The 13161-nt window shown below is 39.7% G+C and overlaps 3 protein-coding genes and 1 pseudogene across 3 annotated transcripts; all 4 read right to left on the bottom strand.

Annotated features, from left to right (window-relative positions):
* Positions 1 to 127: 127 nt before the first annotated feature.
* On the bottom strand, positions 128 to 5219 carry LOC135625827 (uncharacterized; annotated as a pseudogene).
* Positions 5220 to 6052: 833 nt separating this feature from the next.
* On the bottom strand, positions 6053 to 8385 carry LOC103969679 (protein transport protein Sec61 subunit gamma). Its single transcript, XM_009383302.3, has 3 exons — positions 8205 to 8385; positions 7987 to 8102; positions 6053 to 6314 (listed from the first exon to the last, which is right to left on the bottom strand). The coding sequence occupies exons 1-2, from the start codon at positions 8296 to 8298 to the stop codon at positions 7987 to 7989; spliced, it is 210 nt and encodes a 69-aa protein (XP_009381577.2). The 5' UTR covers positions 8299 to 8385; the 3' UTR covers positions 6053 to 6314.
* Positions 8386 to 9232: 847 nt separating this feature from the next.
* Positions 9233 to 10192, bottom strand: LOC103970005 (uncharacterized). The gene has a single exon (XM_009383630.3). The coding sequence runs from the start codon at positions 10190 to 10192 to the stop codon at positions 9233 to 9235; it is 960 nt and encodes a 319-aa protein (XP_009381905.2).
* Positions 10193 to 10751: 559 nt separating this feature from the next.
* On the bottom strand, positions 10752 to 12749 carry LOC135625569 (VAN3-binding protein-like). Its single transcript, XM_065130542.1, has 7 exons — positions 12449 to 12749; positions 12293 to 12373; positions 12147 to 12215; positions 11641 to 11998; positions 11396 to 11554; positions 11176 to 11283; positions 10752 to 11099 (listed from the first exon to the last, which is right to left on the bottom strand). Exons 1-7 carry the CDS (start codon positions 12605 to 12607, stop codon positions 10858 to 10860), a joined length of 1176 nt encoding a protein of 391 aa, XP_064986614.1. The 5' UTR covers positions 12608 to 12749; the 3' UTR covers positions 10752 to 10857.
* Between the last annotated feature and the right edge of the window lie 412 nt (positions 12750 to 13161).

Raw genomic sequence — 13161 nt, 5'->3', positions numbered from 1 at the left:
AGCTTTTTCCGTCTTCTGCTTCTGCTCTAAATCGACAGGTCCACAAGAGTTCTCGAGCTGGGTTTTCTCATGTCCTTGGACGTCTACGAGTACCATAATATGCTCTCTTTCTCTCAGTAAATGGATATTCTTGCAGTGTCAATGGTTTGATAGCAATGATTAGAGTCCTTTTGCATAGACAATGTAGATTCCTAGTACCAAAACAATTCTCAAATCTTTGCTACATTACAACTTTTCATACTGTCACTAGCAGTGCAAAGAACTACATCTCCCATGATCACAACCTGCTGTAGCTTCCGATCAGCTAAACACCCCACTCCTGTTGGTTGATCTGGATAAGTGATGAAGTTGCCTGCGGAGGTATCCAACCAATTATGGGTTGTCATGTCAGTACATTTCTCTCTCTCTCTCTCTCTCTCTCTCTTCACTCAAGATTGCAGGCGATTTACACCATTTGTGCTTCAACTCTGGCAGCATGTGTTAATTAAAACTGTGCATATTGTCTCCTGGTTTGGTTCCTTGGGTATCCAACCAATCATGGATTGTCATGTCAGGACATTTGTTAGCTCTCTGTCTCTCTCTTCAATCAAGATTGCAGGCAAAACACTCTCGTCCTACAACGATGCTGCAATAAAAAGAAAGAAAGCTTACACAAAAGTCTCTTTGCTTTTTCCAACTCTAGTCATTTGGCAACTAAAGCAGGCAAATACCAAAACATCAGGCACATCCAATAGTGTAGGCTGTCCTAGCACAAAAAAGAAATGGCAGGTCAATTTGGACGAAGGTTCTTTGCATATGATGAGAGTACATTAAATTGACTAGGCAAAGCTCAAACTGAAATCAAAGAGCAAATTAAATTCATTCTCTATCAGTCAGTGGTTTATTTCATCCATAACATACCTACAATGGCTGGAGCATGAATTCTTCCTCCTCTAATTGGGATGACATCAACAATTAATGGGAGTGTGCATCCGCTCAACTATCCTACTAACAGTATCTCGAGTCATCACCAGTGTGTCATGCAACAAGATGCTATAGACATTCAGGCCCTGCATGCACATGAAAATATGAATAGATATAAAGACTTGAATCAACCAAATGAAACCAAACTCCAGTTCACCAATTGTGCAGTTGATCATGATTGCAATATTCACTTGTATGAACCCATGTGGACTTGCAATTGATGGCAACACTTTCACATAATGCAAGTTTCTTGTTGCCAACTTCAGCTGGTCATCTATAGGACCACCATCCACCAATAGAACCTTCTGTGTTTTCCATCTGGGCAACATGATTTACAATATTCTTTGTTTTGACTGGCTAGGGACTGCCAAATCCTCGAAAACTATAAGCTGTTTAGTATACCCAGTAGGATTGTTCCTCGTCAGAAAATACAGGTAATATATATAAGAAGCAACATGAAAGCAGCTAATATATTATTTAAAACGGATGCAAGTTGTCTAATATATTCGGTAAAAAACAACCCTGCATATATGGCCATGAATCTTCTAAACAGGAACAGTGAGTTTAGCTTAATTTGCAGTAAATGCAGTGTGGGTATTTCAAATCCATAATATCAAAGAAATCTTGCAATTATTGGAAATTTTAGTCTAACACCATACAGGAATAGCAATGAGCTAAAGGAAAAAGGATCAAAAGGATTAACCAGAAATTCATCATATAGATCCAAAATAGGAAAAGAATAAAACCATTAAAAGTTCAGAAGATTAAAATGTAAGAATGGAGGGAAGAAAAGCAAGACAAGACTAACCTTGCCTTCGGCTGTTCAAGCTGACAATGCAATTTTCAATCCTAATCGTCGAACCTTCTTTTGCAGCTTAATTGCATGACTTCGTGGCTTGGGCCCATGCATGGTGGCACCATGCCTAAACTGTTAATGTGCACTTGGTTAGATTATTCCTATTAGAAAGGACAAAGATAGCAGATAGGTTTGCGTCAAGCCTGATACAGCAGATGCTAAAGGTTTTAGTAACCTGAGGTCCACGCAAAGTCCCATGTCATGCTCTTCCAGTTCCCTTTTGCCTGTACGGTTTCTTACCTGTCCCACTTACTTCTCTAATAGTTTTCGTCGGGTGTGTACCCTGATATAAATAATATATGATGATGTGAAACAAAAATGGTCCAATAAATTAGTCCTAAACAGAAAACTAAAGACAACCAATATGGATGTCTCAGTTTTGATAATACAGGCCATGCTGCAAATCTTTATATTCAATATGTGCATGCTTCAACTCGCTATTGACAAAAAATATACATTTGCATGAAAAACACAAAAACAAAACAGAGACACTTCTGCAGGTTAGAAATTTAAAAGGCTTATCAGAAAATATATGCAAATTTGTGAACTGACCAAAGTACCATGTTCGCCTTACCGGTTTGTACTGATATACCGACCAGTCATTGGTACAGTATATACAAACATACTGACATATTATACAGTGGAGTGTACTGACAGATTAGTATGTACCGTCCATCCTGATCCCCTATCAAACCGGTATGTACCATCCATACCGAGCGATATGTCATGCTATGACGAACCTTACATTGTACTATTCTTCCCGATTTACATAAACAATTTCCTCTCATTAGACAAAACATCTAGTATCCAGTAAAGATTCAACCGCAATAATAAAAAAAGGGAACGAACGATCTTACAAGAGTGATCCATTTACAAGCAAATGAGCATCATGCCATATAAGGATTCAGTAAAGTGCAATTTATTTTCATTTTTATTAATAGATTTATACGCATCCTCCATCGTTCATAATACATATCTAGCATGTAAACTTGTAACTTGCTAGTATTCTCATGATTGAGCCTCATCCAAATATAGATGGTTCTAAGAGTATATAACATGGATGCTTCAGTAATGAGAATAGCATACTCAGCAAATGCATTCTGAACTAATAACCAAAGAAATGGGTGTTAAACATGAAATATGTGAAATAGGCATCACAAAACATAACTTCCATAACATGGATCTGCAACTTAACTATTGGATTGATATTGCTCAGATAACAACACTAGAATGCCCAAAACAAAGATGTGCATCTGGTGTATAGTTGTATTCCCCATAATTTACGAGACCAAAAAATAAGACTAGCTTGCTTTATTGATATTGACCAGTTTGAAAGCAACATGGGAAAAAAAGACCAATAAGCATTCAGACTGACAGTACATTAGAGGCAGGATCAATTGAGATTAGATAAAGAAAAGCTATCTGAGTGACTCGAGCATGTCAAAAGAAGATATTTTAAGACCAGGTAACAAAAATTGATACAAACTAAGTCATGGACTCCAGAGAATTTGACCTAAAGCATTTGCAGAAGTAAATAACAACCTTGAATTATTTGCAGGTAGTACCCTTAAAATCCACCCAACCAACCAGCCTGAGAGTAGATCATAAAGGTTTATTTAGTTTGTTGCATTATTGTAAATCAAATGCCAATAGAAAAAGATAATTTGATCAACAAAATGTCATCAAAAAGTGAAATTTTCATATTCCAAATTAAATCCACAACAATCATGTCCTGGGATGAGAAATACTATGTATATTAAATAATGATATCAAGACCGATCAGCAATCTAATGTGCAACTAATTTAGAAGCATGAGTACTGTAGATTACCTGTTGTCGTTTAGCAAGCTGCCACCTTACAACACGGTGGATAATATCCTTTCTAATCGGCACATCAAAAACATCCCCAGCCAAAACCATGAAGCCATTATCCTCACCATGAAAATTTGTCACCCTAGTAACTAGGTCTGCGTATTGCCCTACAGGACAAACACATTCACAGGAGATGAAAAACAGAAGATTAATGAAAAAAAAAATCTTCTTTAACTATTGAAGCGCTTCTAGATCAAAATATTATGCATACTAATGCTAATAGGTGGCAGAGAATCAAAAAGCAATTGAAATCCCAATGGAAGATTCACTACGTGTAAAATGATTTGACATAGATAATTACAAGTGACTGGTTGCTGATTATAAAGTACATGATCACTATCTGGGGAACATGTCCAGAAGTAGGAGACATCACCAAAGCCATCATGACACAGCTACCCACAAAAGAATATAACTTGCTTCATGAGCAACCAGAGTCATTTGGATGGAGTGAAGTGGGGCAAACATTCTCCATTTAGAAGCAAAAGTAGGAGGAAAATTAGAAAGAAGTGAGGAGAATCCAATTCTCTCCCAGAACCTTTTTTCTACTCTTCAGAGTTAGCAAAATTGGATAGGAATGGAGAGAAACGGTAATCTAAACAACTTCTCTTTTCTCCTGCATCTTCTATCCTCTTCTCTCCATTAGTTTTTATGTTTAATATCAGCAAAAAAATTCTCTCTGACTTTACCCTGTAGCTTAGACACCGCCTATTATCTACATTAAGGATTCAATGAATAGCTATGTTTCCAAAAATATATATTAATCAAGACTAAGTCATCAGTAAGCATCATATGCAACTTAGCCGCTATTACATGCAGCATAATCACGATGGAAGAAAAATGATGTGCAAATACTACCAAAAAAAAAAAAAAAGCGATAACAATGCAGCAAAATGGACACTGCAACAAAACAAGTTGACAACAAAAAATACGATATGATCAGCAATAAGCATAAGAAAAGGCACTTGCCCAAATAATAGCTACCTATATCACGATCCGGCCTAAGCACAGTCGTAGTAGTCGTTAGCAGGTCCGGTGGGATTACACCTGCACTTTCTTGAGACTCGAGGGTGGTAAAACCTGTACATGTAGTGGAAAGCAAACCTCCCTGCTAAACACACAAATTGATTTCATAAATAATGACAAAGAAAAACCATCTAAACAGAAACTATCATAACCTTAAGGAACGAGGGACCGATTTGAGCAGCAGAAATGGGCGAATGAATCGCCGAGGAAACTTCGAGAGTGCTGCAGATTCCCCGATACCCTGGCAAGATTCCACATATTTTATTCTACACACTTTTCCTAGCCGGAAGGTTGAAGCCCCGGCAGCGGCGAAGCTCCGACGAAGGCGGTGGTGCTGAATCCCTAGTGCGGTGGGACTTGCGCTTCGGGTCGCAAAAATTAGGGCCCGGAGTTGGTCAATAGCGGGTTTGGGGTCATGCAACTCGTTTAAAAGAGCGGGTTATTCTCAGGCGGGGGGGCGCAAACGGACTCACAGTCCAGCCTGTAGCCCAATAAGACACTGACATAACGGTGGCGACTTGTCCATCCTTTGAGGCAGAGTGTACTTTGATAAAAGTTATTTTTGTATCGTGAAATCTATTGCAGCAATTGAGCATATTTTGGTAATAAGATCGGATTTGTTGATTGATTTCTCACTTTGAGTAGATTGTAGAGGGTTTGTTTTACCTACGTCATGGCGAAGACATGAAATTAAATATATTCATGATATTTTAATAAAGTGGTTGATTGTTTATAGTCAAATGAAAATTTATCTAAGAATTTACGAGTATAATAAAGAAGGATGTGACCAAAATGATAGCATGTTAATCCATGATCTCGTAAAGAATTATCTGTTTTAGACGGAAACGTACCTATATGATTTTATAGCACATAAACTTTAAAAAAATATCTTTGAAAGTAAAGATGATTCGACGGACTTACAAACTCTTGTTTCTTCTATTTCTAAATCAATCAATGTAGAACAAAATATCCTCATCAAGTTCAATGTAGATTCGATGCACCAACACACGTACATACAGTATGTACCACGTACCCAGGAAGGAAGTGGTAGAAAATGAAGTGAGGAGAAAGTTACGGAAAGAAGAAATTTTTGTTAGTAGAAGCTGAACTGTCAAAGAAACACAAGCATTTTTCTATCAGAATATACACCTGCAAACTAAGAATGATGATATTATACCAAAGCAACGAATCAATTTTCTATGAGAAATATAAATCTAAAAACTGAAGGAGCACAACATCATCGTCACCTGACAACCCACTCCATAATAGGTTCTTGGCGCATTCGAGTATGTGGGGAGCTTCATGCCTAATCACCACATGAGGCTATGGTGAATCTCACTTTTAAGGAACTCGAACAACCAACACTTTTGTCTTGACCAAAGATGATATATCAGAGTCTACATCAGTAAATTTCAGGCATAAACAGGAAAAAATAGCAAAAGTTACAAAATTAGAAATGCATACACGAAAAAGTAAAATAAAATATCTTTGTTTGTTCCTTTGATGCTAAAGCTGCGGTGAGTCAAGAATGCCAAAGATGACAAATCGATTTCTAGGTCGATATAAACTTCATGCTTGTCCGGAAAATTTGACCGTGAGTCCTGCAACAAGAAAACATCATTGAATAAAACTGGAATGCTTTCAGCATCGATCTCTGGGATGAGTCATTTCATTTGAGTGCACAGAGGTTAAGTTGATGCAGACATAATGACAGATAACTATTCAAATATGTAAGATTTTGTGATTAACAACTACAACGCCAGGTAGATCAAGCTCAAAACTCCTCCAAAAAAAGACTAATCTTGGGTTAAAATATTAGGCAATCTGGTGCTAGATTGACAATGATGATAATAAGAGAAGAAAAGATGGGAATAACAAGGGCCTACCAGCATCCAAAGAGTAGATATTTATCTACTGCTCCCAGATTAAAAACTCTATCATGCACAAAATCTCCTTTTGATAAATAGTTGATGATTAAAAGTGGGAAAGAGAGGTAGATATTCATCTCTAGTCATTATCCTCTTAAAATGTACCAAGAAACACCTCATGACATAAACAAACATATTACAAGACGTCATATCGGAGATTTGATCAGGAAAGTGAGTTATGACAATAAAGAAAAAAAAATCATACAAACTAAAGCACAACATATAAAATTCCACTAAAATAATAACATTGTAAAATAATTATACTTCCAATGAAGGAAGTATAATTATGCAAGATACTAAAGCATCAGTAAAAAATAATAATAATTATAAGACAACATGCTCCCCATGCTATACATGCATAAGAAAATCCAGCTTTCTTTTCGAATTGTCACATGCATGACTAGCAAAACAAATTATAGGCACTAGTAATTTCCGTTAAACTTCTAGTTGTACATTCATGCAATACCACCCTTCCCACACACAAAAAAAGCAGCTCATCGTGGAAGCTAATCTATTTTCAAATTAAAAAAATTATTCTACCCTTAGTCCATACCCTTATTTGTTAGTTAAAAAATTATTGAATTGATGCTCGTGTCAAGGAAATGGATTTAGTACATCAAAAACCACACAGTGATACTAAGTTCGCACTTTATATGTGGTGTTGAAACCATATACGAGCTCGGTAAAATTTCACTTCATCGAAATTCCAAGACATGGAAACCATGGTTTTGTATACTGTGCAGATCTGTACACAACACCAGTATTTTCCAGTCTGCATATAACTTCCCTTGTGCTGCATAAACAAATTCGTAGATATGATTCAAAGATTCTCGTAAAGAGTTGTAAATCCTCATAATATTTTTAAATAAAGCAAAACAAGATTGCATATTCCATCAAAATTGGAGATCGAGAAGATGGATTGGGCAGCCACTTCCTTCCTACGTAGGGGGATATGTTCTTTCACATGGGTGATATCTTTCATTGAAAACTAATTTTGAAGCGAGATAATTTATTAGCCTGTTACCATGACCACTTAAACATACTGGCAACTAGAAAACTAGGGTTAGAAGATAGCCTGTTGGACCAAGACGCCTCACCGACTGAGACCATGACTGAAGAATAAGTTCATATTGGATGCCCAATTGAAAGAATATCAGCAATAAAGATCATCTTACTAAAGCTACCAAATTAAAAAAAGGATCAATTTAAGAATCTGAAGATACAAACATTATGAAACACAACAGAGAATATCTAAATCCTTTTATAAAAAAGAAGTATTATGACCTAAAAAAATCCATAACAAGCAACTCAGATTGACGACACAGAGGGATTATCATCAATTTACCTAGCCCGAACCGACGATGATGTTGTTGATCGGGATAAAGATCAGCTTCACGAAGAAGCCAACGAATCCCATCACCACGAAACCGATCGCCGTGCGGATCGCCACCTTCGTGAACTCTACAGACTCAAACGGGTCACAACCAATCAAAATCAATAGAAACAGCAACATCTACTGCATACAAAAAAAAAAAAAACCAAATCTTGCAGATCGTAACTCACCCTTGCGATCGGGCTTGTGGCATCTCTTGACGAGGCGGACACTGTCTTTTGCGAATTCCCTCAGAGGATCTATGACGGAATCCAAGGCATCCATTCGCGGGATCAGAGAAGGTCGCGGATCGAAAAACCTAAAACTAGATCAAGAGATCGAGAGATCGAGAGAGAGAGAGGAAGACAAGGAGATGATCGAAAAACGGTATAAGAAAGCTCTCTGTTTAATCGGAGCCGTCCATTGTAATGGATCCACGATACGGCGAATTCTCCCCCCAAAAAAACAAACTACTATTTTTGAAAATTTTTCACTAAGTATCCCTACTTTAAAAAATAATTTATTTTTGATAAATAATTATTTTACTTTACCCTATCGAACCTCTCGCGTGAACCCTGCCAACCTTGCACTTGCACGAGAAAGGAAAGACACGAGGGTACATTATCGGTCTTGCCCCTCTGCGCGTTAATCATAGTCCTTACACGAGAAAGGATGTGATACAAGAGTCCTTACTATCTTCATGAATCCTATTGGCCTTATCAAATTTATCATATTCTATACTTCCTTTATTTTACGTGAGAACTACGTTGATATGGGATAAGGTGACTGTATAGAATATAACGATAATGAATTCGATAGAGACACGAACGAAGGCTCTATGCCAATTTTTCAAAGTAGGAGTGAAAAAAATTCAAAAGTACGGGCTTTTAGGGGAATTCATCTTCGCGTTATAGTTTTCTCATTGTTCACAAAATAATATATTTACCCTACAGATTGTTAGTAAATACATGTACATTCCCTCGAATGCTTGTATCGTTTACCTATCAGCATTGCTATATGAGAAACTCTAATTAAATACTTATGTGTTTGCCAATAATCAATGTGTACTGCAGAAACATCAAAGAAGAAATCATTTTGAAGGGATATGGATACTCAAAACAATTATTTATTTGACATATTGAGAATATAAAATGAGCTATAACAAGAGAACAAAAGGAGCGATGAACACGCACACCAACTCCTTTTAGTAGATTCCATCTCAATGTACGACTACTGCATTGACTCTCACTAAGACAACAGGCAAGCCAGTATACTCCAAGCCATGGCTCTTCCTGCACTCGTAGTAGAACACTGTGTACACAGCCATTGAATACAGGTCCCACAGAGCATCTGCCGCTGCGACGATGTATACGATCGCCATCGGTGCCTCCGTCGGCTGAGGCGGCCCCGATGCCATCATGACAGCCGCAAATGCTCCGTAGATCGCCACCTTGACGGCCAACAGCATGAGGGTGAGAACAATCCCTCGCTTCTTATTGCCTATGTAGAGCTCTACCGACCACGAGAGTGCGCCGATCCCCCACGTCTCCTCCACCGCAGCGATCACCAGACTCATCGACCACCGGGTTAACAGGTAAAGATACAGAAGAAGCAAGAGGCCTGCTAGGCTCAGGCCAAAGCTGAAGGCAGCGCTGGAACCATCGGAGACCAATTTTGCGGTGCCAACGCCAAGCGAAGACAGGAGCCCGAGGCCGGCGGTGAGGAGGACTACGTAGAGCCTGGTGATCATGGTCTGGTACCAACGGCGAGCGATCCGGAGGAGGAGATCTTTAGGCGTTATGTTCCTGTTACTGTAAGCCATAGCAAAGGTGTAGAGAGTGGCCAGGACAAGGAACAAGGAGGAGAAGAAGAAGAAAAGCGTGATCGAAGTTGCTAGCCCAGCAAAATCCCTGAGGTCTCTCTCTATGTCGAGGAGGAGGTCGGGAGGACGGTGGTTTGTTTCCTCAAGGAGGATTGAGATCTTGGAAACCAAGTCAAGGGGGATGGGTGCGATGGAGAAGTAGCAGAAGAAGAGGAGGGAGGAGGAGAGGAGGGAGAGGAGGAGGATGGGAAAGAAGAGTTGACCAGACTTGATGGGGAGGTGAAGCGACTCCCAAAGGATTTGGAGGACGCCAAGGGGATCAGACGAGGCTGCCATGGCTTTGGAGCTGAAGCCCATGGTGATGCGCAGTGAGCGATCTTGCGGTTCTCCGGGTTGAGATATGACAAGAAAGAGGGAGGAGGACTTGTGGTCTTCTTCGTCAAGAAGTCGGAGAGACTCCAATAGTTGTTGGCTGTGATGACACAGAGAGAGAGAGAGAGAGAAAGGTGACATCCACAATGAGTGGGTAAGGGCCATTTAAACAATGGAATAACAAAGTAATCCATCCACCTGCACAACACTATTTGCAGTAGAGGTTCCGAATACTTGGAGAAGATAGATAGAGCTTTCAAGAACAGCTTACAGCTTCAACTTATCATCACAGGACAATGGAAATTCCATAAAGAAGAAAGATTAAACTTTGCTTATACATCACAATTCCAAACATTATAGGCCCGATTTAAAAGATTTCCAAATTGATATCCATAATCTATACTGTCCACACCATAAATATGTGATGATATGGCTTTTCCTTGGATCCATTGCACACACTACCCATTACCCAGCAGATAACCTGCCTTGATCTATGCTGTCAAGCATGCTTTCAGGAATGTTGTTGAAGATCTTCTAAGATGGATTTTTATTAGAAACAAGGAATTCATTCTCACATGTGTGCAGTAGATTGCAAATTACATCAGAGATTACTCACTCTTTTCAAGTACTGATATGAAGATGGAAAATAATCAACGTGTTCCTGCATTCTGAGAACACCTGCTAGTTCTTATTAGGTGTAGTTCTTTCCTGCTGAGAGTTGAAGAGAGCATCAGCATGTGGTTTATGGTGGTGAGCCATTTCTTGTACTGCACATAGTCATCAGTTTTGAGCTCGATCTTCCCTTGGCTTGTTTGCATACCAATGCAATACGATCCATCTGCTTCCTTCTTAGGCTCTTCAAGGGGGTTTGTATCCAATTCATATACAACACCTGATTAGATGGAAATTGACACTGTAATGAGACTACAATCTCTGGTTTTTTTTTGGTTTGGAGACATTTAACTTACTTTCTTTCGCAGTGGAGAAGACCATGAGAGCATTTGTCTTCTTGATTCTTAGGACAACCTTCGCATCCCTGTTTAAGATGGCCGAGACTGATCTCAACCTGCATTTACCTGATCAAAATCATGAAGAGAGTAACTATTTAAGCAAAAATAATGCATAGTGGGTATGGAATTTGGTAGATATGATCAAAATGTGCAGTGCATGTTAGAACATGCCATTTACCATCTTCTGTTGCAACAAGGATCTCATCCCCCTTGGCAAGTGATGCTCTGCACCTCCCGAGGTCAAAGCCAAAGTCATCGCAAAGAAGTGCTGGTGAACTCCCCTTCGTTTTCTGCCTCTGACCTTGTCTTCCTCTTAGTGTGGCTGCACCCTTCATTGCTGAAACACGTAGAGAGATTGTTAACAGGTTGCAGAAGCTAACAGTTGTCGAGCAGATCAGGATCAGCGCTACTGAGTGGTGGTACATGTCGCTGCAGCAGCTGTGAGAGTAAAGATGTTGGCTGCATCCGTAGCAGTTGCCGCTGCATCGATGGCTGAGGAGATCTGCTCGCGCTTGGCACCCGCGGCTTCTGCAACCTGTGCACACTGAGCTGCAACCAAGGCAGCGGCGGACGCGACCGCCGTGTCTCTCAAAGACTTGTGTTGATTAGCTTCCAAGTTTTCTGCTGCAATGGCTGCGAGTGCGGCTGCCACTCCTGCAACCGATATGGCTGCGTGCACTTCTGCTCTCTGCAGCCGTTCTTCTTCCTTCCGCTTCTGCTTCATTTCCTTCAACCACTTCCTTATTGAGATCTCCTTCCAGGGTATAATGTTCTTGGAGAACTGCCAAAGGAAAACTTCTTGGGTTCTTTGTTCCACAAACATTGCAAACTTGTTGCAGAATCATGTCCTAATGCATTTGCTTCGAACAATAACTTCAACATAAAATTCAGCTATATTCCAAGTTGAAAGATGAGGAAGAAGGATGTACCCATTTCTTTCTCATGCAGAGATCATAGTCCAGTTCTGGGTGAATTGCCTTCTGCAGCCATATCCATGACTGGAGAGAACGAACAACATCTGATCAGTACAGAAGGAGTTTAATTTCCATATCGTAAATTTATCGATTTTCTGCACCTTCAGATCATCAAATTTCAGTTGCGAAGTCGACCTGAGATCTCCTTCATCCACTATTAAGCTCATATCGCTCTTCTGCAGCTGCACAGGGCTTTCCTTGTCGTAATTCGTATGACAGGTTTTATCAACAATGGGAAGATGAACGGATCTACTCACCATCTTATCATTCTCAAATGCCACAATCTGTCTCTCTTTGAACGCGTTCGGGCAATCATCGACGGATGGCTGGAAGACCTGGATGGCCGAGTTGCACCATGCATGAGAAAGAAGATCCATCTGTTGACGGGAGCCCATCGTTTCCACATCTGCATCCATTCAACCGAGCAGGGTCTACCTTGGGCAATGGATTGAGTTCTATCTACTAATATATACACGGAAGGAGTAGATCTACAAGACATTGATGATTCCCTCCGCCAATAGAGTATTTATGCATCTCTGAAAGAACCAGGTTCTTCACATGATCAGCACCACAATTATACTACCAAGGAATTAGCTGTGGCACCCTTTAAGTAAAGATCACAGGAAATTATTACCCAGGAAAAGGGAGACATGCAGTGTGCAGATTTATCTTTTAGAATGAGATTAAAGATGGAATGGATCATTGCCACCACCCATTCTTGAGCAGAGGGAAGGAATCGATTGGGGACCTCATAGTCTAAACATATCAAAAGGGATTCATGAATCATAGCTTCAACCATTAAAAAGATTTGTGGCAATAAGGGAGAAGGAGATGTTTCTGAACTTTCTGCCATGATGGCCGAAGGTGCAGTCGACCCCCTCCATGGAAGATTATTCTTTATGCAAAACTGCTGCATGTATAATGAGATGCATCCTCTTCTTTGTTCATTGGTTGAGTTGAGAAACAACAG

The sequence above is a fragment of the Musa acuminata genome, chromosome BXJ2-10 (assembly GCF_036884655.1).
Source record: "Musa acuminata AAA Group cultivar baxijiao chromosome BXJ2-10, Cavendish_Baxijiao_AAA, whole genome shotgun sequence".
NCBI classification, from domain to species: domain Eukaryota; kingdom Viridiplantae; phylum Streptophyta; class Magnoliopsida; order Zingiberales; family Musaceae; genus Musa; species Musa acuminata.
This window is presented reverse-complemented; position numbering and strand designations above follow the sequence as displayed.

Excerpts from the sequence above, each read along its gene's own strand:
- LOC103969679 (XM_009383302.3), bottom strand. The coding sequence starts at position 8,298 with ATGGATGCCTTGGATTCCGTCATAGATCCTCTGAGGGAATTCGCAAAA. Across the intron at positions 8,103-8,204 it reads CCACAAGCCCGATCGCAAGG|AGTTCACGAAGGTGGCGATC; the intron begins GTGAGTTACGAT and ends TTGAGTCTGTAG.
- LOC103970005 (XM_009383630.3), bottom strand. The coding sequence starts at position 10,192 with ATGGGCTTCAGCTCCAAAGCCATGGCAGCCTCGTCTGATCCCCTTGGC.
- LOC135625569 (XM_065130542.1), bottom strand. The coding sequence starts at position 12,607 with ATGGATGCAGATGTGGAAACGATGGGCTCCCGTCAACAGATGGATCTT. Across the intron at positions 11,999-12,146 it reads TCTGCATGAGAAAGAAATGG|TTCTCCAAGAACATTATACC; the intron begins GTACATCCTTCT and ends TTCCTTTGGCAG. Across the intron at positions 11,284-11,395 it reads CCTTGTTGCAACAGAAGATG|GTAAATGCAGGTTGAGATCA; the intron begins GTAAATGGCATG and ends GATTTTGATCAG.